Source organism: Nannospalax galili, unplaced genomic scaffold, assembly GCF_000622305.1.
Source record: "Nannospalax galili isolate Female #2095 unplaced genomic scaffold, S.galili_v1.0 scaffold429, whole genome shotgun sequence".
NCBI classification, from domain to species: domain Eukaryota; kingdom Metazoa; phylum Chordata; class Mammalia; order Rodentia; family Spalacidae; genus Nannospalax; species Nannospalax galili.
In genome coordinates, this window is record NW_008360330.1 from 1,683,652 (window position 1) to 1,707,588 (window position 23,937).

Here is a 23,937-nt window from a genome sequence, read left to right on the forward strand (position 1 = left end):
CTTTATCCATACCATGGATTTTAGTCTTGAACTTTATGCTCAGGAAAATACATGTAGTCCTGGTTCTTGGCGAAGTATTTTAGAGTTCTTTACTTCTTGTTGTGTAGCCTAACTAATGGGAGAGTTTCCTCTGCTGGCGAAGGGCTGCATTGTCGATAAAATAATCAAGCCTACTTTGAGAGGAGTGGGTGAATGAACACAGGGCTTCCCAGCTACTCTTCACGGACACAAGAATGCTACAGAGAGGAAAGATGAGGCTGGCAGAGGCTGATATCCTGTGGGATATGATGGTTTCCCCATAATAATCTCCACCAACTCCAAATCCTATTAATTTTTGAGAAATCAAATCACTTCATTACCTTGGGTGGGTCTATATGATACTCGGTAGTAATCAAAAGATGCAACAGGAGGGCTCCAGGAAACGGTCACGGAGTCCTTAGTCACATTGCTGATTGTGATGTTTCTGGGGGGATCAATTCCTACAAAGACCAGGTGGTTGTGGGGAAAAATACAGAAGCAAAGTTTGAAAACAGAATTTCTATCTCTAGTTTTATATTGATCAGTAGCCAATAATGACCAACTGATAGGCAGACAAAACTCTACCTAAGATATAATTGGGCATCCCTAAAATGACCAGTGATGTTTCACCTGAAGCATGGCTATGGCCAAAGCAGGTTCATGAACATTTTAACATCAAGAAGCTAAGTTGGCAAGGTCTGTGCTTATGTGGTAACTATTATTTATGTGAAGGACAACTAGGAACCTCCTTTTAAGTCCATATGCTTAATCTCAAATAGGAAATTATGCAGTTATTTGTCTTCTCTGAGGGAAGTTTCTCTTGGAAAGACCCAACTCTGCTGCTCTCTCTTATTTGTCAGAGGCCACAATTGGTTCAATTTGGAAAAACTGCCTATTGATTATAGAGGGATTTCAGAGCACAGGTCCAGCGAAAAACTTTACCAAACTCTTCCAGTGTGTGAATTCTTGTCAGTATACAGGGAACTACTTAAACACACATGTTTTTACCTATGTGCCTCTCACATTGGGATTGAATTTGGAAATTATGAGACGGAAATGACCCAGTTCATTTCAGAGTGCCTGTGTTTTCCAAGCAATGTGCAAATCAACCCCATTCTTTTGGTGCCAAGTCACTACATGGTTTCATGCTTACTCTGTGTTGATTCTGAGGAAGTATCACTTGCACCAGAGACATTTTTGGGCTGTCAAGAGATGGCTCTCCAGAATAGAAACTATCTCTTTACCTAGAATAATTCTTTTGGGAAAAGATTTTTCCAGGGGTTTCTGCAGATCCCTGGACCAATGCATTCAGGCCTTGGCCCCTCAGGGTATTCGGTCTGTCCTACTTTTCAAATTGGAGTTTCCCATCTTATATATCTTACAGAACCCTGGAAGAAGCATCTGTTTCAAAAGAACTCACAGATGCTTTTTAGCCATTGATTCATTTTTCTATTTCTCAAATGTTGGCTGTTAAATTTTTTTTTTTAATTTAATTGTCCAAAGTTGCTGTCAGAACTCCCTTCACCAACTGCTGTCAAATCTTCCAGCCTCACCTGTAGTGATGGAACCCACTATGGGCTCAGAGGTTACTGTACCATGGACAGCTACCAAGTTCACTATATATTCAGTGGCTGGCTGTAGACCCATGAGGACTGCATGCCTCTTGGTGGCATCCAAGGAGACCTCCATCATCTCTTCCTCTTCATCCCGAGGACTGTAATTCAGAATGAGTCTGTCTGCTGGGGGAGATGGGTCACTCCAGGTGATGTTGACACTGGAGGAGGTCACATGAGAAAAGTGCAAATGGGAGATAGGGCGGAAGCCTGCAAAGCAGAGAAAATGGACCACTCTGAAACACATGTGTGGTAGTAGGCCCCTGGGCTAGAAGGGGTACATGACTGAAAGTATCTAGTGTCTTTGCTAAAGAGGAATACACTTTCACACACTGGCTCCAAGCTGCTACCTCCCCATACTCTAGTCCTTTCTGCTCTATTCTTTCCAAGCCATATACTGAACAGTTAATTATAAAAGAACTAGAAATATCTCTGTGAAATATTCAAAGCACTGACTAAAAATCTCTAGAACCCATGAGTCCTCAGAATTATCATTGATTTAAAGCAGGTAGGGGGGGATGGACAAAATCAACAACTTTATCCAGACTGCGGAAAATCATACATAAAATTTCAGATATGAAGGATCCTTGATCACCTCTTCCCTTTACATCCAACCATTCCCTCTTTGTGTATATATTAGTCTTTCCTCTATCATTCTTTCTTCCTTACCCATCTCACTTTTTCTCCTTTAGAAGATTAGGTGCCTGGATGACCTTCTCACATTAAAATTGTTTGATTCATGAACCTGACTGATATATCTGCCACCCTGGTACCTGTGAAGGCATCAACGGTAGACTCCAAGCTCTGTTGCCGACCCCTCTCAGCAGTGATGGAAATGATGTATTCTGCTCCAGGCTCTAGATCTGTCAGTGTATACGAAGTCCTCTCCTTTGGCACAGTGACTTCTGAGGCAATTCCAGAAGATGGGGTAAAAGTAATTCGATAGTGGTCAATGGGGCCACTGGCCTTGGTCCAGATGAGGGAGATTGAAGTCTCTGAGGAGGCTGTTACCATGAGGTCTCGGGGACTGTCAAGTTCTGTGGATCAACATAAGTGGCATTTATTTATTTATTTAGATAGGGTCTCTTGTAGACCAGTCAAGACTTGAACTCACTATGTGTCTGAGGATGACCCTGAACTCCTGATTCTCTTCCCTCTACTTCCCAAGTGTTGAGATTACAGGCATATTCCACTACCACACTTAGCAGCTGGTATGTTTCATCCAGGCTCTTTAGGACAGCCAGTAGTTATTGGACCACCTTGTGTGTCTCCAAGTTACCAGCAGGTCTGTTGATCATTAGCCCTGGCTTGTCATTGCTGGCACTTTTCTCACATTTTGTTAAGCAGCTTCCTTTTGAAAAATGATCAGCAGCATGGCAAACGGTTGGATAATCTGCAGAAAGGCATTATTAGCTCTGACACCATTGGAATACATCCACCTCTGGGACAGATCTAGCTGCTGATTTTCAAACTCTCTGTACTTGTTTTCACTTATCCTCCCTCAATAAACCTAACAGGGACAAATAGGAGTCACCACCATGTGAAGATAAGGCATTCGTGGCAACAAAGTTTCCCTGACTCTTCCCTTCCCTGATCCTGAGGTTATTTTCTCTTGGCCTAACCTATCATAGGTACTCAGGTCTGAAGACATCTGGAGACTCTTATCCTTGTGATTCTCTAGTAAGTTTGTCTATGATGTACTGAAACTTGGGAACAGGGATTGGTCCAGACTTCCAAGCCCTACCTAGCCCAAGATGCTTGTATCTAAGCTACTAGAGTGACTTTGAAATTTACCAAAGGTTTGAAAGCAAAACTGTTGGATCCAGAGCAGTAAGAGTTTCCAATGGTCTTTTCCTGCTACCCTGGGACCTTCATTCTAGTGGCTTTTTAAAGTGTGTTTGCCGTGTAGAAAGAGGACATCCCATTCTGCCTGCTATGAGGAGGTCTAGAGGGAAATACAGCCCACTACAGCATCAATTTTTTTTTTGGAAATTTTCATATCTTTTCTGCACAGCTCTGCCCAGTCCTTCAGATTGGAGGATCAAGCATAGATCTATTGTGAATAGGGTGGGACTTCAGATGTCAGGTCAGGCATAGGGTGGATGCTGTCATTAGGCAAGAGTTGTCAACAAGGTCTTGTTCACTGGGAATGCTGCCCTGTGGCCCATCATGGCAGAACAGACCTTCACACAGTCTCATATTCACAAGCCTACAGCTTATTCATCTTCTTCACTGTCTTTCTACTCACCAGTCCTGGCATTCATGGTGGCTGGCACACTTTGTTTAGAACTCATGACAGCAGATATTCCAACTCCATATTCTGTGCCTGGTACCAGATCTGTAGGGAGACACAGGAACAGACATTATTCTCTCTCTCTCTCTCTCTCTCTCTCTCTCTCTCTCTCTCTCCCCATGAGAAAGGAAATGCAGGGAGGCTGAAAGAAGAAAAGAAAATTATCATAGATTCCCGTTCAGATCTTACATTTAGTTGACCCTCAGTTTGCTCCTAATTTTACCTATTAAGAAATCCAATTTTTATTACTTGGGAAATCCATAGGAAGCCAACAAAATTAACTGGCCAGTGCAAAATACAGCAAGGCTACCTTTGTTAGTGTCCTTGGAAAGTGTGGTCACCTCTGGAAGGTTTTCCTATGTACGGAATCTCAGGTTGGTTAGAACAGTGAACGGATGGATTTCTTGCTTAAATTGCAAATATAAGGAAAGTGTAATTCAGGGAGAGTGTTGATGTAAGTCTGGAAAGCAGTTCTTGAACCTGTGTATAAGAACTACACTGTACTTTTTATAGACAGGCCCTGAGGTCATAAGAAGATTCTTGGGTCCCTTTTAAAGAGCCACACTGGCTAGACTTTTCCTTTGAACATTCAGGCCTTTAACATAGATCAGATCCCTGTAGAAACCTACTAACTATGCTCCCCCTGCCCCCAGCAAGGCAAGTAACTCAGTCCAGGGCATGTAAGCTATGGGTAAATCCCAGTTTACAATGTCTTCTGGTAGATTCTGTGAGTGCAGATACAAAAACTGTCCAACTGAATAGTGCAAGCTTCTGAGGAAATCCTTTGGGGGTTCATTGCAAAGGATCACTGACAGGTTCCCGGAGCACCTGGAGTTCTCTGGAGTCCTTCTCCACGCTTCCGCATTCATTCTCAGATCAACTGGGTTGACTGGTATATTAGTTTCCTATTGCTGCTGTGACAAATCACCACAATTTGGTGGCTTACAACAATATACATTAATGATCTCCCAGCTCAGGAGGTCTGAAATTTAAAATGGCTCAGCAGAGATGCATTCCTTCTGGTGGCCCCAGGGGACGGCCCATGTATTTGCCTTTTCAGCTTCTAGCAAGCTGCATGCATTACTTGTCTCTTAATATACTTTCAAAACCAGCAGGTTAATAGTATCAAAACCTTTCTCTCTCTGATCTTGGCTTCTATTGTCATCTCTACTGTGACTCTGACCTCCCTGCATCCAACTTATAAGGACCCAGGTCAGTAAATTGGACACATTGCATAATACAGGACAATTTTCCCATCTTAAGATCTTTAAGTTAATCATATCAGCAAAGTCCCTTTTGTCATATAAAGTGACATATTCACTGATACTAGGGATTAGAATGTGGATATCTTTGGGGACCATTATCTGTCTACCATAACTGGCATCAAACTTATTTTCATTTATTAAGATTCAGATTGCAGGAAAATGAAACAAACCGAGGGCCTCCAGTAGTCAGGCTGAGTCCTTTTGGGAGGCTTGTTATGAGGCCTGTATGGACTCTTGAGGACTATGGACTTTAAAAAAAAATTTATTTATTATTTTATGTGTATGTGTGTATCGCCTGCATGGGTAAGTGCACCTGTGTTGTGCAATGCCTATAGAGGACAAAAGAGGCTGTCAGATCCCCTGGAACTGGAGTTATGGACAGTTGTTAGCAGCCATGTGGGAGCTGGGATTCAAACTTGGGTCTTCTGCAAGAACAGCCAGTGTTCTTAACCACTGAGCAATCTCCCCAGCCCTGAGAACAATGGATTATTTTAAGACTGTCTTGATTTTATATACCATTTGTACTTTTCAAAATTGAATGTGTTTTGGAATTTTACTGCAATCTCCTGAAGGCAATGGACAGTTTTTCTCCATCCGTATTAAATACCTGTGGCTGTTGCTATAAATTACCACAAACTGGTGGCTTAAAACAACAGAAATATATTCTCTCACAGTTCTGGAGTCTAAAATCAGAAATCAAGGTATCAGCAGGGCCACACACAGCAGGCTTTCAGGGAGAACACACCTTGCCTCTTCTTAGCTTCTGCTAGTTGCCATCAGTATTTGGCTTCCCTTGGCATCCATGTTTTCTATCTTTAAAAGACACCAGTCACATCGCACTAGAGCAAGCAAATGCAGCACAAATACATCTTAGGTTGATTACATCTCTAAAGACCCTATTTCCAAATACTGTCACCTCTATAGGTTCTGGGTAGACATGAATTTTGAGGAGAATGATATTAAATTGGTATAATTTTTTTTAATAAAGCAAAATTGAGATATTGGGAATAAGTCTGTGACCAGTTTGAGATGATTTCCAGACTCCTGGCCTCAGGTTTCAAGACTTGGGAAGCACTTCTTATGATAACCATATCTGATCCTAGGGCTGCTGTGACTTCCTTGAGGTAATACAAATGATCGTGATAGGAAATGTGTTGAGTCACCTCCTCTTAACCAATGACTTGTTTTAGCCAAGGGGAATGCTGCATGTGAGTCAGAAGATTCTGTTCTACTCCTAGCTTTAGTTCAGTCCATACTATAAATACCCCTGTGTGTGTGTATGTGTGTGCGCATGCATGTGTGTGTGTGTGTGTGTGTGTGTGTGTGTGACTACAGCAGAGCCCACATGGTCTTACTGGTCAGTCCCCCTTGAAGGAATGCAGTGAAGCTGTGGGCAGAATTAGAATCAGGCCTTATTTTCCCTTCTCAAACCAGCTACATGCTTTTCCTAGCCCTTACTTCATTTTCTCCCCAGGCCTTCATTCTGAGAAGAGGTGAAGTTTGAAGTCTGGCATTCTGGACCACCTTCCACATGTATATCTTTGATTGTTTACCATCTTTGGGCTTAAGTTTCTGTAGAATGGGAATGATAAGTTTCCATGTCAGAGGATCATTGTAAGGATTCAATGAATCAATGTGTATAGCTCCTTGCCCCTAATGATAGTCACTAATATTAACATTACCCTGCCCAGAGAACTACTCCAGGACTTTAAAGTCCTTTAATCTGGGAGCCTCATCAGCTACAAAAAGTTTCCCAGGCAGGCACAGGTTGGTCCTACATATACCTATTGTTGGTTTGCTGAGGCTTGGCACCTGACTCTGATGGAAACCAATGACTCAGGAAGTCAAGGTATTCAAGAGGAGCTGCCCCTGGCTGGTTTCATTACCGGTCTCCAGACTGAGTGGCTGGAACACACCCAGATCCATTCAAAACACATATTTATTGCCATCGATATGTTTCACGTGTCCTAGAGCACCTTTGGTTGGAGAAATTAGATTACCTTTGGGCACAAACTACTTTTCCCATGCAACCGATTGAAACCTTCAATTGCCTGTAATGAAGTAGAAATTCTCCAATGTAGACGAAGGGTGACAGATCAAGGGAGTAAGACAGAAATTATATGTTGCCAAGCAGATCTAACGTGTAATGTTTTCATCCAAGTTTCTTATTTATGAAGCTTAAATGAAATGTTCAATAATTTACAATAGAATCATCTTCTCCCAGAAAACAGTAGAGGAGAATTTAAAGCACTCTCTTCCAGGATTTCTGTCTAGGGGATGGGGAAGTGGGACTTGCCCATAGGTCTGTGCCTGCTGCTTTCCTTTGATTTTCAGCAGCTTTCTTCCTGTGCTACAAGTGAATTGTTGCTCTTTGCCAGTAGGTAAAATGCAGTTCTGCCAGAAAAGAAAACGTGTATCTGAGGCAAGTCTGGTACACTGCTCTCTCAGCACTCAGCACTCTGAGGGATTTCTTACTTTAAAGACCCCATTGCTCTCCATCAACTCTCTCTTTATTTTTCTATCCAGTTCCTGCAAGTGGTACCATACAAACGACTCTGTTCCCTTTTTTAACAAAAGCTCAGAAATTTGTCCCATAGGAAGCCACCATTCTCCATCCCTTATAGAACTTCCTTTGTTCATCTCAGAGGCTGACACTTTCCTCAACTGTTTCACTACATACTCATTCTTCTCCGAATCCCTAAAGCACAAAGCTCATCCACTCAGCAAATATTACTGAGGACGTCCTTTGTGTCAGGCATAGGCTGTGGGCTGAGGATTATGAAGTGAGTTGATCAGACATCACTTTTCTCTTTTTGAGGATCAAAAAAAAATCTGTACTGGAAAAGCAAATTAATTATTTATTGAGTACCTGTGCTATGCCAAACACTAAGCTACATGCAACAGATAATCTAGAAGAATAATGAAGAAGAAAGGGCAAGAAGAAAGAAGAGGTTAAAACAAGGATTTTGAGTGTTTGATGGTGAAGAAGACTCTGCTAGCCATATAAAGCTTCTTAGAGACATGTGCATGTCTTTATTTAGTTCCCATATAGCTCTGCTCATGAACAAATACAGGCTAAGAGAAGTCCATTCCTGGACCACAAAGCTAATATAGGATAAGGTTCAGAACGCAAGTCTTGTTCTCTCTGGTTTCTGTTCCTAAGAGTCATATAGGTTGGCTTTGGAGACTGGTATAAACAAATTGGAATTGAGAATGATTTACTACTATACAGTCTGCTAAAGCCTAGCTGAGTCTATCCTCCTCTGAAACCACAGCAAGGCTTTAGTAGTGAGAGAAGAGGCTTAGGCTGGACCTTGAAAGCTAGCTAAGATGAAGAACATAATGAAGGCAAAACCACGCACCTGCCCCTGCTGAGGAAAGCTGTTCTCCATGCTTGTGGCTGCTAGTGAGGAACATGCTGCAGGGAGAAGGAGGCCCAAGGAGTGATTATCTCTTGCCAGCAAGAACAAACATAAAACATCTGGCACCTGCAGGCTTGGTTGGCTTCAAGTGGGCATGAAGAACTATGGATGCTTTCCATCTCTAAAACCACAAGGGCATCTCCCACATGTCTGTACAGTTCAATCCACCAATCTGGGGATTGGGATTTAGTTGGTCCTAGTGCACTGGATTTCTGCTTTTAGAGAGGAACAAGATAAGAACCCTGTCCTCAAGGAGCTTGCAGTCAGTCTCTTGGTCTTGACAGCATGTGCTGAGTCATATCTGGCAAAATTATTTGTGAAAACTTAAAACTAGATGCAATGCACCAGCATAGAGAAATTTCCCAATGGTGGATTCTAGAGCTCAGTGCTTTCACAGATGGAGAGATATTTGGAGACAGAAGACTGTCTAAGATGCCCTGACATCACAACTCACAGGTAATGGTCTGCTTCTTAGTTAAATGGAGAGCCATGTTCCCTGACATTTCCCACCCCATCCTGGATAAGAAGGTATTTCTTCAGGGGTTCCCAAGTGAGTCGGGCTTTTGAGGAACCTCTCTCTGCTTCTAGGGAGTATGGATGATGTTCATGCATTGAAAGAAGCAATCAACTTTATCTTAACTTTAACACATATTTTAAAAGAAAATAATGTTTAAGAGCATTCTCTAAGACTGAATCTTCTTGTTACCAGTGAAATTAATAGGGAAGATGGCTCCTCACTCCTGTCCTACAGGAACATCCCATCTCTGGTTCTTTGCTAGAAGTAAATGCTCTCTGTTGAAGAAACCTAAGCAGGAATGGAACATTCCAATCTGGCTTTTCTCCTGGTTCTAGTTGCTCTGAGGTTTTCGCACATACAAGAAACCTGGCTCTATGAGGAGGTATATGGAAGCCAAGCCTTGACCCCTTCTCGTCTTCTGCTTGACCAGCAGCTCACTCTACACCTTCCTGCCCCATGACAGGCCACACTTTTAAAGGATGCCTTACCAAAGTGCCCACTTGGGGTCACTGTGACTTCGCCCAAAGGAGGCTGAGCTTAGTCTAGTACAGATCCCCAGGTCCCCAGGCCTGACCTCTCCTCCTTAGAAGTGTCTAAGGCCTGGTGCTGATGGTGGTTGCACTGGCACGGCAGGGGAGTCACACAGGGTGGAGTGGATATAAGTCCCTGGGTTGATACTGGTTTGATGCCTGTATTCCTTTTGGAGCCTTAAATTCCTTCATGGAAAATCTCCCCTTGTGAGCAGCACATCTGCAATGTATCTTTTATTTATTTATTATTCTTATTTTATGTGTATGAATGTATTGCCTGCATGTATGTGAGTGTACCTGTGTCGTGCAATGCCATGGAGATCAGAAGAGAGTGTCAGATCCCCTGGAACTGAAGTTAAGGGTAGTTCATAACTGCCATGTGGATGCTGGGAATTGAACCTGTCTCCTCTGCAAGGGCAGACAGTGCTCTTAACCACTGAGCCATCTCTTTAGTACCCACCACCCCCGCAATGCATCTTTTAAGAGCCTATCCTCCCACCTCTAGACTCTACTGGGCTCTGAAAATGAAATGTGGGGTTTGGTAGGTGGCCCCACATTGTACATTCCCCAATAATTAGAGGCTTTGAAGATGGCTAATCATATTGATGTGGCATGCTTGTAGATACCAGTTCTGTGTGTGTGTGTGTATGTGCGTGTGTGTCTATGTGTACTTATATGTTTGTGCTTATGTATGTGTGTGCCTATGTGGTATGAGTGTGCATGTGTGCCCAAGTGTAGTTGTAAGTGTTTGTATATATGAAAGTATGGAGTGCATATGGTATAATGTGGTGAGTATGTATGTATATGTGTGAGTGTGCAATTGTGTGTACTTGTGTGTGAGCATGTGAATGTGTGTATCTAAGCATATGTTGCTGCATGTGAGAGTATGAATGTGCTGTGTGAGTGTATATGAGTGTGTGGATATTGCATGACAGCATGAATGTGTATGTATACATATGAACACATGAGTGTTGCTGCATGTGAGCATGAATGAGTGGTTATGTGAGTGCATCTGTGTAGGTGTGAGTGTGTGCATGTGTATGTATCTGTATTTGTACAATATAAACAATATGTGTGCGCATATGAGCATGTATGAGTTGAGTTGTGGCACATATGGCTGGCTACCTGTGTTGTGCCACAATGCCGGCAGGCCCCAGGTTTCCCGCCCTGTGGTTGAATGTTCTGATTAGCTTGTTGATTTCGGACTGAAGTGCAGAGCGCAGGGAAGAAGCTGGCTAGGAAGCACTTCATGAGGCACCGTGGAGGGCAGCACCTTTCACTTCGTCTCCTGGTTAAAAAGCTCCACAAGTGTGACCTCTGTCCATGGGGGAGTCTGATAGAGAGAGAGCGTAGGTGGCCAGCAGCCTCTCCTTTGTGGCTAGGCATGCCTTTCTGGTCTTTCTGAGGACAGAGCAGAGTAGAGGAGTCACCTCAGACATAGTGAGCAGAATACTGTTTACATTTTGCATTAGCCCCAGGCAGGAAGGATGTTCCTTTGACCACATTCTAGCCAAGGACCCAGGCTTTCCTTCCTTCCCTCCTTTCATCGAGAGTCTTCTATATGGCTTATTGTCAGAGCACAGTGGCACTGCCAGTCTGTGCTACATGGTGCCAGCTTCTAACCTGGAGGGGCGTTGATGAACCTGTAAGGTTGTAGTACTTGGGGACCCTGTGAAAACTCCAGGTATAGAGCACGGACCAAGCAGACATCATGGAGATTTGGAGGCTGACCCTAAAAAAAACAACGACTTATCATTAAAGACACAGAAACCACCCAAGCAAAGCAAAGCAAAAAATCACTGCAGGCATTGTCTATTGTTCAGAAACAAATCTGTGCTCCTTGGAGAATTCTCTGGGCATTGCCTACAGAGAGTAACGAGGGAATGCCTGGGATTTTAGACCTGGGCCTGGGCTCTGGAATGTGAAAAATAAGTTTGTGAAGGGGCACTAGTAAGAGTATGTGTACTGTAAGCCCTCTGAAAGATTCAGAACCCCCAGGGTTAGGAAGGGCCTTGGTTTTGCAGCAAAGGGTCAATGGTGGCCTCACAGGCAAGGGCTGCTGTCACAAAGAGGAAATATAGACACCATTGCTTTTCAGTGGCAGTGATCAACTGTGAGAATAAAGGGGGCTTGAAGTTGTGCCAAGGGAAGGCCAGGGTGCCACGGATCCAGGTCTGAACTTTGTGGAGAAGAAAACAGTGACAACAGCTAGTGTGCAGTCCGTGTGCTCCAGGCTCCACCTTCAGCTCTTACACACACTGATATATACATGATTCTTTTTAATCCTCTTGGAAACTCTGTGGCAAATAGCAGGACACTGAAGCATAAGGAATTAAGAAACCTGCGCAAAGATGTGCCTCCAGGAAGCTGTGAGTCTCAAATTGGAGAGGGGTGACATAAAAAAACTGTGCTCTAAATAAATGTTTTTTTGTTAATGAATGTATCCATGAACTTGCTCTGAAACACAGGCTCTGACTCAGCAGGTCTGGCAGAAGCCAGCTCTCACATTTCCCCAGTGATGCCTATGCTGCTGATTCCCACATCTACTGTGGGCATCGTGCTCATCAAAAGAGGTCATCCTAAATCATCCATCAAATTGACATACTCTGCTTCCTCTTTCTTCTCTACCATCATCATCTACTTAGAGTTCCCCATGTTAAATAGCACAACCTTGAATCCACTGAATACGTAACGTGATTTGGTCGAGGCTTCGTGATGGCACTATGAAGTTCGTGGGGTCACTCTCACAAATGAAGAAACACAAGGCTTAGAAAGAAGGTCAGCTCTGCCCCAATCACACGGGAACTGTTGACTATGGGTTCAGATCAAGTAAGACTGAGGTTTCTAGGGGCTCACATAGGCCTTGGAAGCTGAGAAACTGTCCACTTCAGGGTTCAAGTAGGGGAATGAGCTAGAAAGTACAGCTGTTTAGGACTGGGATCAGTTGTCTGCCTCTTTCCCCTTTCTTCTTCCTGGGCTTTTCTTTTATTCCCCCAGATACTGCAGCAAGACATCAGCAGTCCTTGGAACTAGCATCTCAGCATAGGAGTGTAGTGTACTTGATTTTCTTACATGCCTATATTTCCTCCTTAAATCATACCGTGATTTGCCTTTATAAATCTCCCCAGCAGTGAGCTCCCTGGGATAATTATGTGAGATATATTTTATAAATATAATTTTTTCATAAGCTCAACTGGAACACAAAATATCAACCTATCTGAGCCCACTGCTCAGTAATAAATCTCCCATACCCCTATAGGTCTGTGGCATTTAAATTTGGACTGTACATTTTACTTCTGTAGTGAAGGCAATCAGAGAAGGGAAACCTCCATCTGGGACTCAGAAGTGGTTCTGAATCACCCTGTCCTTTGCTAAGCTTTGTGAACTTTGCAAGTTGCTAGATTCCCTGAGCCTCAGTTTTCTCATCCATTCAATGGGAGTGCTAACAATACTTGTCTTGTGAGGTTTGGTGAAGATGAATTAAGCTACAAGTATGTGAAATAAGACAGGTAATCAATGAATGTAAACTCTTCTTTTTCTTCTGATAGTAGGGAATAATAACTATGCCGTGATTGGGTTCTCTGTGATTTTTAGCCTCCATCCAAACTACTAGCCATCATTTTTGTAAAACTGCTAACTGCCAGATCAGCCTGTGGCTATAGGCAGAGATGTGCTGTTTCCATCTTTATCATTCAGTTTTTTCTTGAACAAAATTTTTTTTTTTTTTATGAATGTCGCAGGCTCTCTGCAAAGGCCTGCACACCAGCTGTGCTGTCCCTTCTATGTCTAATTCCCTCCTGTTAACCTGCTTGGTCAGCATATCTTCCCATCTCCTTGCTTGCTGTGTTACCAGGAGTGTATCTGTTTGGAAACGACATTTTTTATATTTACTTTAACTGGCTTCATTTGGCAAGGAGGTCTGGGATTTCAGCTCAGGAGAAAACCAGATTTGATTATGTTGCTCTTGTTTACTGTTCTCACTCTTTGCTGTGTATTCCTGGTCTAGTAAGACAGCAAATGCTTTTGTAAGCCAAAACAAAAGTTAAACAAATTCTGTGGGCTCCTGGGCAGCTCCCAGACCACAACTGCTTTTTACAGCATCTCCTTCACATGAAAGCCACACTCCTCACTTTCAAGCACCCACACTTTGGTGAGGTCTGGCAGGTATTTTTTTTGTGAGGGTGTGTTAGGGGGACCCAGAAAGAACCATGCTGTCTCACGCTCCTGTGGACAGAAACTGCTTTCTAGCCAGGCCTTGTGTTGACCTAGGGCACTGCCTCAGTCCATATACCATCCTCTTTAACACCAGCAAGTCTCCTGACCAGTTGTCTCAGCCCTGACCTCCTCCCTACCCCATTCATGCCTACTCATTGCACTGCCTTGCTTAAAATCCCCCTCCCAGCAATATGTGCTTCACTTGTAATTTCAGCAATCAGGAGGCTGAGGCAAGAGCATCCCAAATTAGAGGCTAGCCTGGGATACATAGTGAGTTCCTGTCTCAAAAGTTAAGTAAGTAAGTAAGTAGTAAGTAAGTAAGTAAGTAAATAATAGCTCTCAATGACCCCTTATTGTCCTCTAGAATAAACTCAAACTCTTTATAGGATATAGAAGGTATGACCAAGCTTTCACTTTAAACTTTTGCCAATTCATTCATTCATTCATTCATTCATTCATCCAAGAAATACTGATGTAAGATCTAGTATGTACTAGGCACTGTGCTGAACCCTGGGACTTCAACGATACAAAGCAAATGTGTTTCAGTTTCATGAAGCTTTAGGTCTAGGGTGAAGATCAATAATCAAATAATCCTGCCTGTAAGTGTCAGAAGACAGTGAGTGGTGCAAAGAGGTGACTGACTGTGGGACTATTCGACCTCGTTCCTCACAAAGTGAGGGATGCTGGTGTGGCAATCACACCTGGAGCAGGAGGCACAGGATGTTTGAGGAAGGGCAGAAAACAGGCCTGTGGGCCAGGGGTACAGAGGGCACCAGAGCATCAAGAAGAGGCAGCCTGGGGGAAGCAGAGGAAAGTAGGCTGGCCTGAGGGACTGAGTTTACCCACAGGGCAATGTGAGGTCCCTGGAGTGTATGCACAAATTATGTGACAGCATAATAAAAATGTACTCTGAAAGATGATTCCATTTTGATGGGATGAAGAGTGGATTAGATGGAGATGAAAAATGTGTGTTGGGGGTAATGCCATCTTGAAAGTAGCTTAGAATGAGTGATAGCAATACACTCCAAAGTAGTAGATGTATTTGACAGGAACTTAGCATACTAAATCAGCTGGATTTGTTGGTGGATTAGATGTGGAGTGAATGAGTTGAGGAGAGACCTAAGACTGAATCACCACACGCTCCTAAGAGACAGGTCTTACTTACCTGTGAGGGTGGTCCTGGTTGTTGGACCAATGCCCCTGGGCACCAGCACCTCATGGTACTGCTCTCCTGCTAGGGTGCTGTACACAACCTTGTACTCCTGAACTTCTGCCTCGCTGTTATCCCACTCAAGATCAAGGCTAGTTGCTGTGCGGGAACCAACTCGCAAGTTCTTGGGGGCATCGATCTCTAGAAACAGACAAATATCGCCAACATCACACAAATTATGTACATTTGTGGTACCTCTTGAATACTAACAAACTGTGAGGTGAAAGCCCATGCCTCCTGACATCTGAATGAACCCTGAAGTTGCTCTTTCACCTTTTGGTCTGCCATGACTTATTCCTTGGGCTGGTCAAGGTTTTGTTGAGAATTGAACTTCAATGCATTTTATGCTTCCTCTGTGACCACCCAAGACTTAATAGTAGTGTTCTAGAAACTTGTAAATGAGACAGTTAGTACCAGAAGTTTAAAGACAAAGTAAAGGAGAACCCAATATGAAAAAATCAGGGATAATCTCCTGGTTAAAATAGAATAGATATGACCACCAAGAGAAAAGAAGATGGCCGATTTCAGGATGTGTTTCCTGGGTTTACTTGTATTGATACAACTAAAAAGTTTGTAAGGTGGAAATTCAAGATCTGGATAGAGGATGTGATATAGAGGGAAGAATATGGACTTTGAAGCCAGGAGTCAGGCTCAGTGAGAACCAGTTCTGGCACCTAGAGCAATGGATCATGGACATATTTTTCAACCTCTTAGGACTAAATGTCCACCTCCATGAAAGGTGAAAATAGTGTTGATGGTCAGATTGTTGTACAGCTTAGATGATGCCTGTGGCATGCATGGCATGGTGCCAGGTACAAAATCAAGTGTCCGAGCCTAGCAGGGTTGTTATCTCTGGAGCTCTTCCCAAATCCCCGATGTGTGCTCTGGGGATGCCAAGAGTTCCAAGCAGTGAAGAGGCTACGGGTATGGGGCTTCTCCCACAATGTCAGGGAACTGTTTCCCTTCCTCAGGACTGACCACCTCCATAGGCTGAGAAGGAACAGTGTAAACAACTTGCAGTATAATAAAATGCTGCCTTGAAAATCTGTCACTTAAAAAGTTCCAAATAGTTCTAGTGCCTGTGGCATGAACTGAACTTTGGAGTGGTCCAGTCTTCTGTTCTGAGAAAACCTTAAGTGGACTGTGGAAATTTGCCAATGTCAGGCAAGTACCCCTCAATTGTTCCTGTGAGGACTGCTGTGAACTTGAATCTGTCTGAAAGCAGAAGTTTCCAGTGAGAAGTGATCTGCTTAGTGATGTAAATGGCGATGGGGGGGGGTAGTGAGCAGAAGAATATCTCTGCACCTTATTTTTTTTAAATTCATTTATTTATTTATTTTTAGTTTATGTGTATGAGTGCATTGCCTGCACATACAGAAGTGTACCAGTGTCGTGCAAAGCCCTTGGAGGCCAAAAGAGGATGTTGGATGTCCTAGAACTGCAGTTATGGATGGTTGTTACCTGCCATATGGGTGCTGGGAATCGAATCTGGATCTTCCGCAAGGGCAGACAGTGCTCTTTACCACTAAGCAGCTCTCTAGCCCCTGCCCCTTATTTTTCTGGGAAATGTGAATTATCATACTAGATACTGTATATCCTTGATGTGTTGTATTATTTCTCTAGAAGTCAAATGGACAGAACAGCGTGGGGACCAAAGCATGTGAGGTGAATCTCTACAAGAGGAGAGGTTTGGCAAAGGGTCTGGGGTCTGTGGCCTGAACTGCATAGGGGTTGTATTAGGTACTTTTCTCATTGCTGTGGCTAAATACCTGAAAAAAAGCAACTTAAGGAAGGAAAGATTTATTTTGGCTCACAGTTTGGGGTGTCAAGTGTGAGGCAGCTAGTCAAATTGCATACATCCATAGACAGGAAGCAGGTGATGAAGCCAATGCTCAGCTTACTTTCTCCTTTTTATGCAGTCTGGAACGCCATAGAATGATGTCATTCACATTTAAGATGGGTCCTAATTAATCTAACCACCTCAGTTAACCCAATCTAGAAACTGATTACAGAAATGCCCAGAGACTGGTCTTGTAGGTTGTTCTAGATCCTGTCAAGTTGATAATATTAAACATCACAGGAGTAAAGGCAATTAATCAGGGTGGAGACCTGTACCTAGTGGTCTTCAGAACAACAACAAAAATGTTATCTTGGGAATGTTCTCTTTTTATAAAGGACATAGAGTAGAATCCCTGCCAGTGACTTTTGGTATTCTGGTCATAAGATCTGTGCCTTATGGAAAGGGGGCAGTGTTTTATCTGAAAGGACAGGGTATTTGCAGTGCCAGTAATTCCTAGAATGAGGGCTTGGAAGGTGAGTCTCAGAACTGGGATGAGGTGAAAGCACTTGCTCTCTCTGGTCTTAAAGTCTGACCACTAGGAGGAATAGCTGGAAGACATCCATGCAGGAGGGGACTGAGCATGGCTCTGAAACAGGTCAGCAGACCAGTTATAAGGCAAAGACAGATGGCCAGCTGAGGCTGTCTAGAGGAATTTGGGGCTGTGAACTCTGGTAGTAGCCTGTCTAGACCCTAAAATATCTTTTAGGTGAGATTTTCCTATTTAGAAGTTTCCTGTTGCTCCCTATTACACACTCCTAATTGCAATGGTAGGGGTCTGAGTGTGCTCTGAGTGGTCAGATCATGTAATATTTTCAGTCTTTTTTATTCTTGAAACATATCAAGTTGATTTGTAACTCAGGGCCTTTGAACCAGCTGCTGGTTTTGCCTGGAATGTTCTCTGGATCTTGCATGGCTTAGGCCATATAGTTCATTAAAATGCTGCTTTCTTAGCTGGATGGTCTTAGTCCAATGGAGGTCTCCTTCTGTCCTGTTCATTTCACTTCTCATCACAGAACTCACTATTGAAGTGATCTCATGTGTTTCATTTCCTTTCATTGTCCAGTTCTCCCCACTAGAAGGCCATTCATGTGAAATGGGCCCTTGTCTGTTTATAGCCTCGATGCCAAGAGCAGTGCTTGGCTTCAGCAGATGTTCAATAAATGCAGGGTAAGCAACTGAATGTGTATTATCCGTTTCTCAGTCTTATTTCCTCCCTCCAAGTCTTCAGGAATGGCTTGTTAAATATTTCAGTCGTGGGATTTACAAATGCCTAGGGTGAGGTGGTACAGGAAAAAGAACAGCTGTGACAAGGGCAGCTGGCCTTGCAAAAGCAGAAAGCCCCTGTGCTGTCCACACCCTTGGCTGGGGTGGCAAGGGCATCCAGGTTGAAATTGTAAAAGAACTTCCTGGAGAATCCCAGAGTGGAGACACTGTTAAGGAGGGAGGGGCATGAAACTCTGTGGCTTGGGTGTTTATGTTTGTTACCTGGGCTGCCCTACATGTTGCCTCAAACTGGATGTCTTAGTAGGAAGGCATTGTCTAGAAGCCTGAGATGCAGGTGCTGGCAGCATGGCTTTCTTCTGAGCGCTGCAATGGAGTCTGTGACGTGACTCTCAGCATCTCATGATTTGATGTCTGTCCTGTGACATCTCTTGGCTTGTCTCTGTCTTCATATTCGCATGACATTCTACTATGGGCATGTCTGCCTCTACCCAGAGTTCCCCTTTTGATGAGGTTAGAGTCACAGTGAATTAGAGTCTTCCTTAGTGACCTCATCTCAACTTGCCCATCTGGGAAATTCAGGCTGAAGGCTGCGGGGAGGGTGTGTGTGTCTAAGTCCCTCCAGAGCTCTGCTCAGAGAGACCTCCAGGGAAGGGAGACAGTTCAATTTGTAGAATCCCCCTGAGGCTGCTGAAGTGGGAGGGGCCTCCTGTTTTCTCCTAAATTGACTTCTTTCTAATCACTGGCCCCAGTTTGCTTCCTCAGGGTTCTTCCTCTTTTCAGAGCAACTCTAACATCCCGCTCACCATGCAGGAAGCAAATCTCAGTTTTAATTGCCTGCGCAATTAGTGCACTCCTAGTGTAGAAGCCATCACCTGGAAAAACACTTTGCTTAATTTGAATTTAAGCGGAATTCTGAAATGACTGAGGGCCCTACCACATGGGTCTGGGTACCCTTTCATCATTCATCTGGCACCTGCCAACTCTGGGCTTTAAGAATCTGTGTGCAAAGCTGTGTGTCTGTTCCCACCCCAACTTCCCTCTCCCCTCTAGGAGCCTAAGGGAGCAGGCGCAGGTCTGAGGTGCAGGCTGAGGCTGCAGGGAGAAGCAGCCACCTAACAGCTGCCAATCTGCCAGGCAATCAGAAGCAGAGAATCATGCTGCAGTGAACTGAAACTCAGGGGGAGCTCCCTCTGAGGAGGCAGGATGCTATTGTCTTGATTGGAATTTTCCTGGGCCACCAGCCAGTGCTGCTTCCATCTTGGCGATTTAAACATTAGAGTTTGCCTTTCACCGTGCTGCTCATGAGCCCTTTTCTTCTTTTTTTGCCTCTTCAAACTCCTTATCTGAGCAGAACACAAAGAAACCACTTTACAAACACAAACTATCTTGAAATTAAGAAAAGAATGCAGAACTTGTGGTCCATAGCAGATACGACCAGCCTGAGCAAGTGTATTGTGTGTGTGTGTGTGTGTGTGTGTGTGTGTGTGTGTTGAGGGTTGACCTTGAATTTTCAGATCAAGAAAGGACATTATATGACATCCTTCCTCATGTTCTCACTTGAACATTTTTGCTTAAGTGAAGGAGGATGGATGAGAGATGAGAAGAATTTGATTCCTTATTCTAAGAAGCACACTCGGTCTTTAGGGATCCTAAGGTGTGTTCAGTGAAACAACCCACTGGCTCTATTCCAGGCGGGGGGGGGGGGGGGGGGCCAGAGATGGAGAGAAGACCTTAAAAAGTCTCTATCAGACTACCCTGCCTTCTGAAGCTTGCCAGTGTCCACAGGTGCTTTTAAGGAAAAAGTTCACCAGTGTCTATACTTGCTCTCTTCTATGGGAAGAGTCCCATCAAGACTCTTAGCTACTTTGTTTTGCTGAAGATGGGCTTATTTAAGTGTTGAGCTGAGCAGTGGAGCCTGGTCCCTGCTAGTCTACTCTCCTTTCTCATGGAAAGGCTACCTGTTTCTCCATTACCTGAGTCCTAACCTGAGTAGTCCTCCCATATTCCCTCATAAGCAGACTGGCCCAGATCTTCCCTGATCATTCACTTTGCAAATCTGTTTAGCCACTAAATCACCTGCTACAATTGAGGGCATATTTTGGGGTTCATGTATCTCATTCTTTGTCTTATTTGTCAAAGACTGAAAGCCTAGGTGGAATAGGGGTGCTAGTTATTGAGGGTTTGGGGGGCCCTTTAACTCATTCCATTATATAGCAGGAGCTTGGGCTACAACCCAAAATAGGACATGTGGATTAGTGGCTCTTCAGAAGACACTGATTCTTGGATCTTCCAGATGTTATCAGTTTCCTTTGGTCCCTGGGACAACTTGGAGATGGCAGAGACATTTCTTGACATGTGACTTCCCCAAAGCACAGAGACTAAAACCAACATTTTCTATTTATTGAGACTCCACCACTAACCTGGTCACAGGCTCTTGATGACACAGATAGGTGGCCTGTCCTTTGGGTGGTGCCTGTCCTATGTGCCTAATGAGGAGCCAATCTGCTGAACACTGAGTCAGGATGTCTGGGGTCTGGCTTTTCTGCTCATTGGTAAAGCTCTTTGAGGAAGCTCATTGATGGGGATCACAGCAAGGCAAAAACCAATTATAATGGGCTTAATTCAGCTTCGTAACTATTGGAACTAGGCCACCCACTAGCCTTATTGCTAGAGGTTACAAATGACAGGATGACTCAGGAACCTCAGACAGAAGGTTTGCTGCTGACTGCAGATTGAGCTTTGAATGATGCTGAGGCACATCCGTGGTCATGTAGCCACTGCAGGCTTAGAGGATTTCTGTAACAGTTTCTAGCAAATGACAGTGTCTTAAGGAAGAGGCACTTTCCATGAATTCTCACAAAATTGCCATTTGGGGCAGCAACATGGATGTTCAAATGTCCTCACCACTAACTTGTCATTTCACAAATGGGAGACCAGAGACTCGTAGAAGGAAGGGAGTTCCATTAAGTCACAGATCTGGCTAGCGGTTAGGATGAGAACCTTGCTGTCCTTACTATAGGTGTACTGCTTTTTCTTTGTGAGGGAATATCAACATCAGCAGGAGACCCCCAAACCTCTCACTTCCTTTTTGTAGTCTCTGGGCTAACAAGAATCCCCGGTGCTCATTTCATTTCTTGCATACGCCTCTGACCATGGTGACATCATCAGCTGTCCCACCTCAGCCTCACCTGTTGTAAATTGGGTGCTTGTGGCATCGCTCTCGTTGATCCCTCGGACTGCGCTGACAGACACCTCATAGCGAGAGCCAGGCCTCAGGGCCTGTATCGAATACTGGCTTAGGGGAGGCTGTAGCCTGAAGGTAGTCTTCCCGCCTTCCCCACCCACCAAGCCATATTTCAAGAGAATGAAATCAACTCTGGCTCGAGGTGGGGTCCACTCTACAAAGGCCACAGTGTCAGAGACATCTCGAACCAGGATCTGCGTGGGTCCATCAATTACTGCATAAGAAACAGAACAACATGGACTTAGAAGTAAGCTTTTAGTATCTGTCCTCTTCTTTTCTTCTTATATTAGCTTGGTCAGGCAGAGAGGATGGGTTTCATCACCCCATTTTATAGCTGGGGAATGTGAGACACAGTGAGAGGACTCTCTTCCCCGAAGATGAAGACACATTCATTAGCACTATGGAACTGACACTAAACTGTAGTCCCCTGGTACTTAGTCTCATTTTCCTTTCATTGCTGTAGGTTTCAAATGCTGGCATTTCCCAGTCTGAGCAGGGGAAAGGTACTTACTAGCTTGGGTGACTCTGGCCTATTTCTTTCTGGAGATAATGGGACAGATATCCCGGGAAGGAGCTTCTGATATGGTCCTGGTTCCCAGTTCTCACCTTTATTGAGCCCAGAGGTAAGCTCTTTGAAATAATCTAAACATCTAAGACCTAAACTTGGTTGCTAAAGGGCTCATCATGAGTATTCAGAAGTTGTTCATATCTAGCCTTACTCAGAGCCCAAACCAACCCCGTTGCTGAGACTGTGCTAGGCCAGAGAGGCATTTGCATGTGTGGATATGAAACATGCCTTTTGGGGAATTGCGTTCCTCTGAATAAAAAGGGCCCCAGCTCTGGAGTTGCTTCTTGTGAGCTATTTTCTCCCACAAGTGCCTGTGTGTTTCTGGGCCTGAGGCCACTATAGGTCCACAGGGTGGCCCAGGTTCTCCAGCTCTAGAGATCATCTCTAGAATAAGCTTGTGTAGAGCCAGGGCTGGTGTGACCATTCTCTAGCACATCGTAGAGAAACAGGGAAATCTGATCTTGGGGTAGGGGGCAATGGGAGAACTGGAGAGGCGAGAAAGACGAGGGGAAGAAGGTATATTGGCAAGTAGAAATGTGACCATGTGAACTTCTAGAAAGCTATAATGGCTAACTTAATTCTTGATATTCCATTTTATGGTTCAAATAGTTTATGAGGCCTAGGAACATATTGGGTCCTGGGTTTCCGTGAAACATTTTATGTATTTACAGTAAATTTTCTTTTACTTCAGCTAGTTTAAGTAAATTTCTCTTCCTTGCTCCTTGGGAATTTTGACTAAGACTTATATTTTAATCAGTCCACACTGGACTACTTTCTGCTCTCTCTCCAGAGTGGGGTGTCTACCTCAGGACTGTCCCAGGCTGACCTTGAGTTCCCTCAACCTTTCAAAGTTGACCACTCCTCAGCCACCCTACCTTCAGCCCATTGCTGTTTTCTATTAAGCAGCTTAGGATTTTTTGGTCTAGTATCTGCTAAAATGAAAATTACTAGACTGTTTTGGTGCTTCCTGGTTTGGAGTTAAAATGAAGTTCTATTTTTTGTATTTGAGGTAGTCATGTGATTTAACAGAAAGCATCCTGCACCTCACAGTTTTAGGTAACTCAGACCTTTGTTATTTCATTGAATTAAATGATGAGGTAGCCAAATAGCCTCCTAGCTATGGCATAAGTACAATACAGCAGATACCCAATGAGTATTGAGTAAATGGAGTGAATGAATGAGCCTCTTCATCCATGAGAACAGGGATGGGAGAGCATTTCAGTGAACCGGAGCTTTTTGAGTTGGGGGAAAAGGCATCAGGGAAAATCAGATAACCACATAAAGCTTTTGTCCTTCAGCTCTTTAGATCCAAAACCCTAATCATAATAGATTGACCATATTAGAATGTGATTATGTAGCACAGAGGGCTCTAACTGCAGGAGGTCTTGTATTTGCATTCATAAAATGGCCTGCCTGGAAAAAGCCAGTCTGAGTGCAGATGAGGATTCAGAGCTTCACAGGAGGGGGTTGGTGTAGGTCAGACCTTAGCAGAAGGAAATAATTAAATGATTGTTTCCTAAAACCAGCAGACAGGGTTGGGTGCCAGCCATCTTTTCTGCTGTACCCTTGGATTCTGCCCTTTGGTTGGTCAATTGGTAGTAACGTCCTGTTCCAACCAAGGCAGTAGCATCTTGCTTTCAATTCTGGCCCTAATTTCTAAACAAACACAAGTCCTTTCAAAAATTGGAATGCATATGGAATGGGCTTTTTTCATCTTTCTTTGACTTTTTATATGATGCCAAACTATTAAGTAGGGCTGCTTTTCTTAATTGAAAGCTGCCTAGCTTTAATATGAATTTCTAAATCTAGAGCTTTTAATTTTAATTTTAAGGGACTTTCAAACAAGAAAGTGCTTCAAATTTTATAAAAATTGATTAGGTTATAAGATTGAGACAGGGTTGGGCTTGCTCCTTTAAGTATCTTCAATACTTTGGAAGTAAAATATTCAACTGTAACGATCTCTCTCCTCTTGTGAAAC

General features: G+C 43.7%; 1 protein-coding gene across 3 annotated transcripts in view; it reads right to left on the reverse strand.

Annotated features, from left to right (window-relative positions):
* The window catches only part of Tnr (tenascin R), a 443,513-nt gene that overhangs the window by 35,777 nt on the left and 383,799 nt on the right, over positions 1-23,937 (reverse strand). For all 3 annotated transcript variants that reach the window (XM_008826107.2, XM_008826108.2, XM_017796366.1), the window contains 6 exons: positions 21,336-21,605; positions 15,039-15,224; positions 3,880-3,969; positions 2,405-2,668; positions 1,572-1,841; positions 360-479 (listed from right to left, as the gene is read on the reverse strand). In XM_008826107.2, coding sequence (XP_008824329.1) covers positions 360-479; positions 1,572-1,841; positions 2,405-2,668; positions 3,880-3,969; positions 15,039-15,224; positions 21,336-21,605 — 1,200 coding nt within the window. The remainder of the gene's footprint in view (positions 1-359; positions 480-1,571; positions 1,842-2,404; positions 2,669-3,879; positions 3,970-15,038; positions 15,225-21,335; positions 21,606-23,937) is intronic.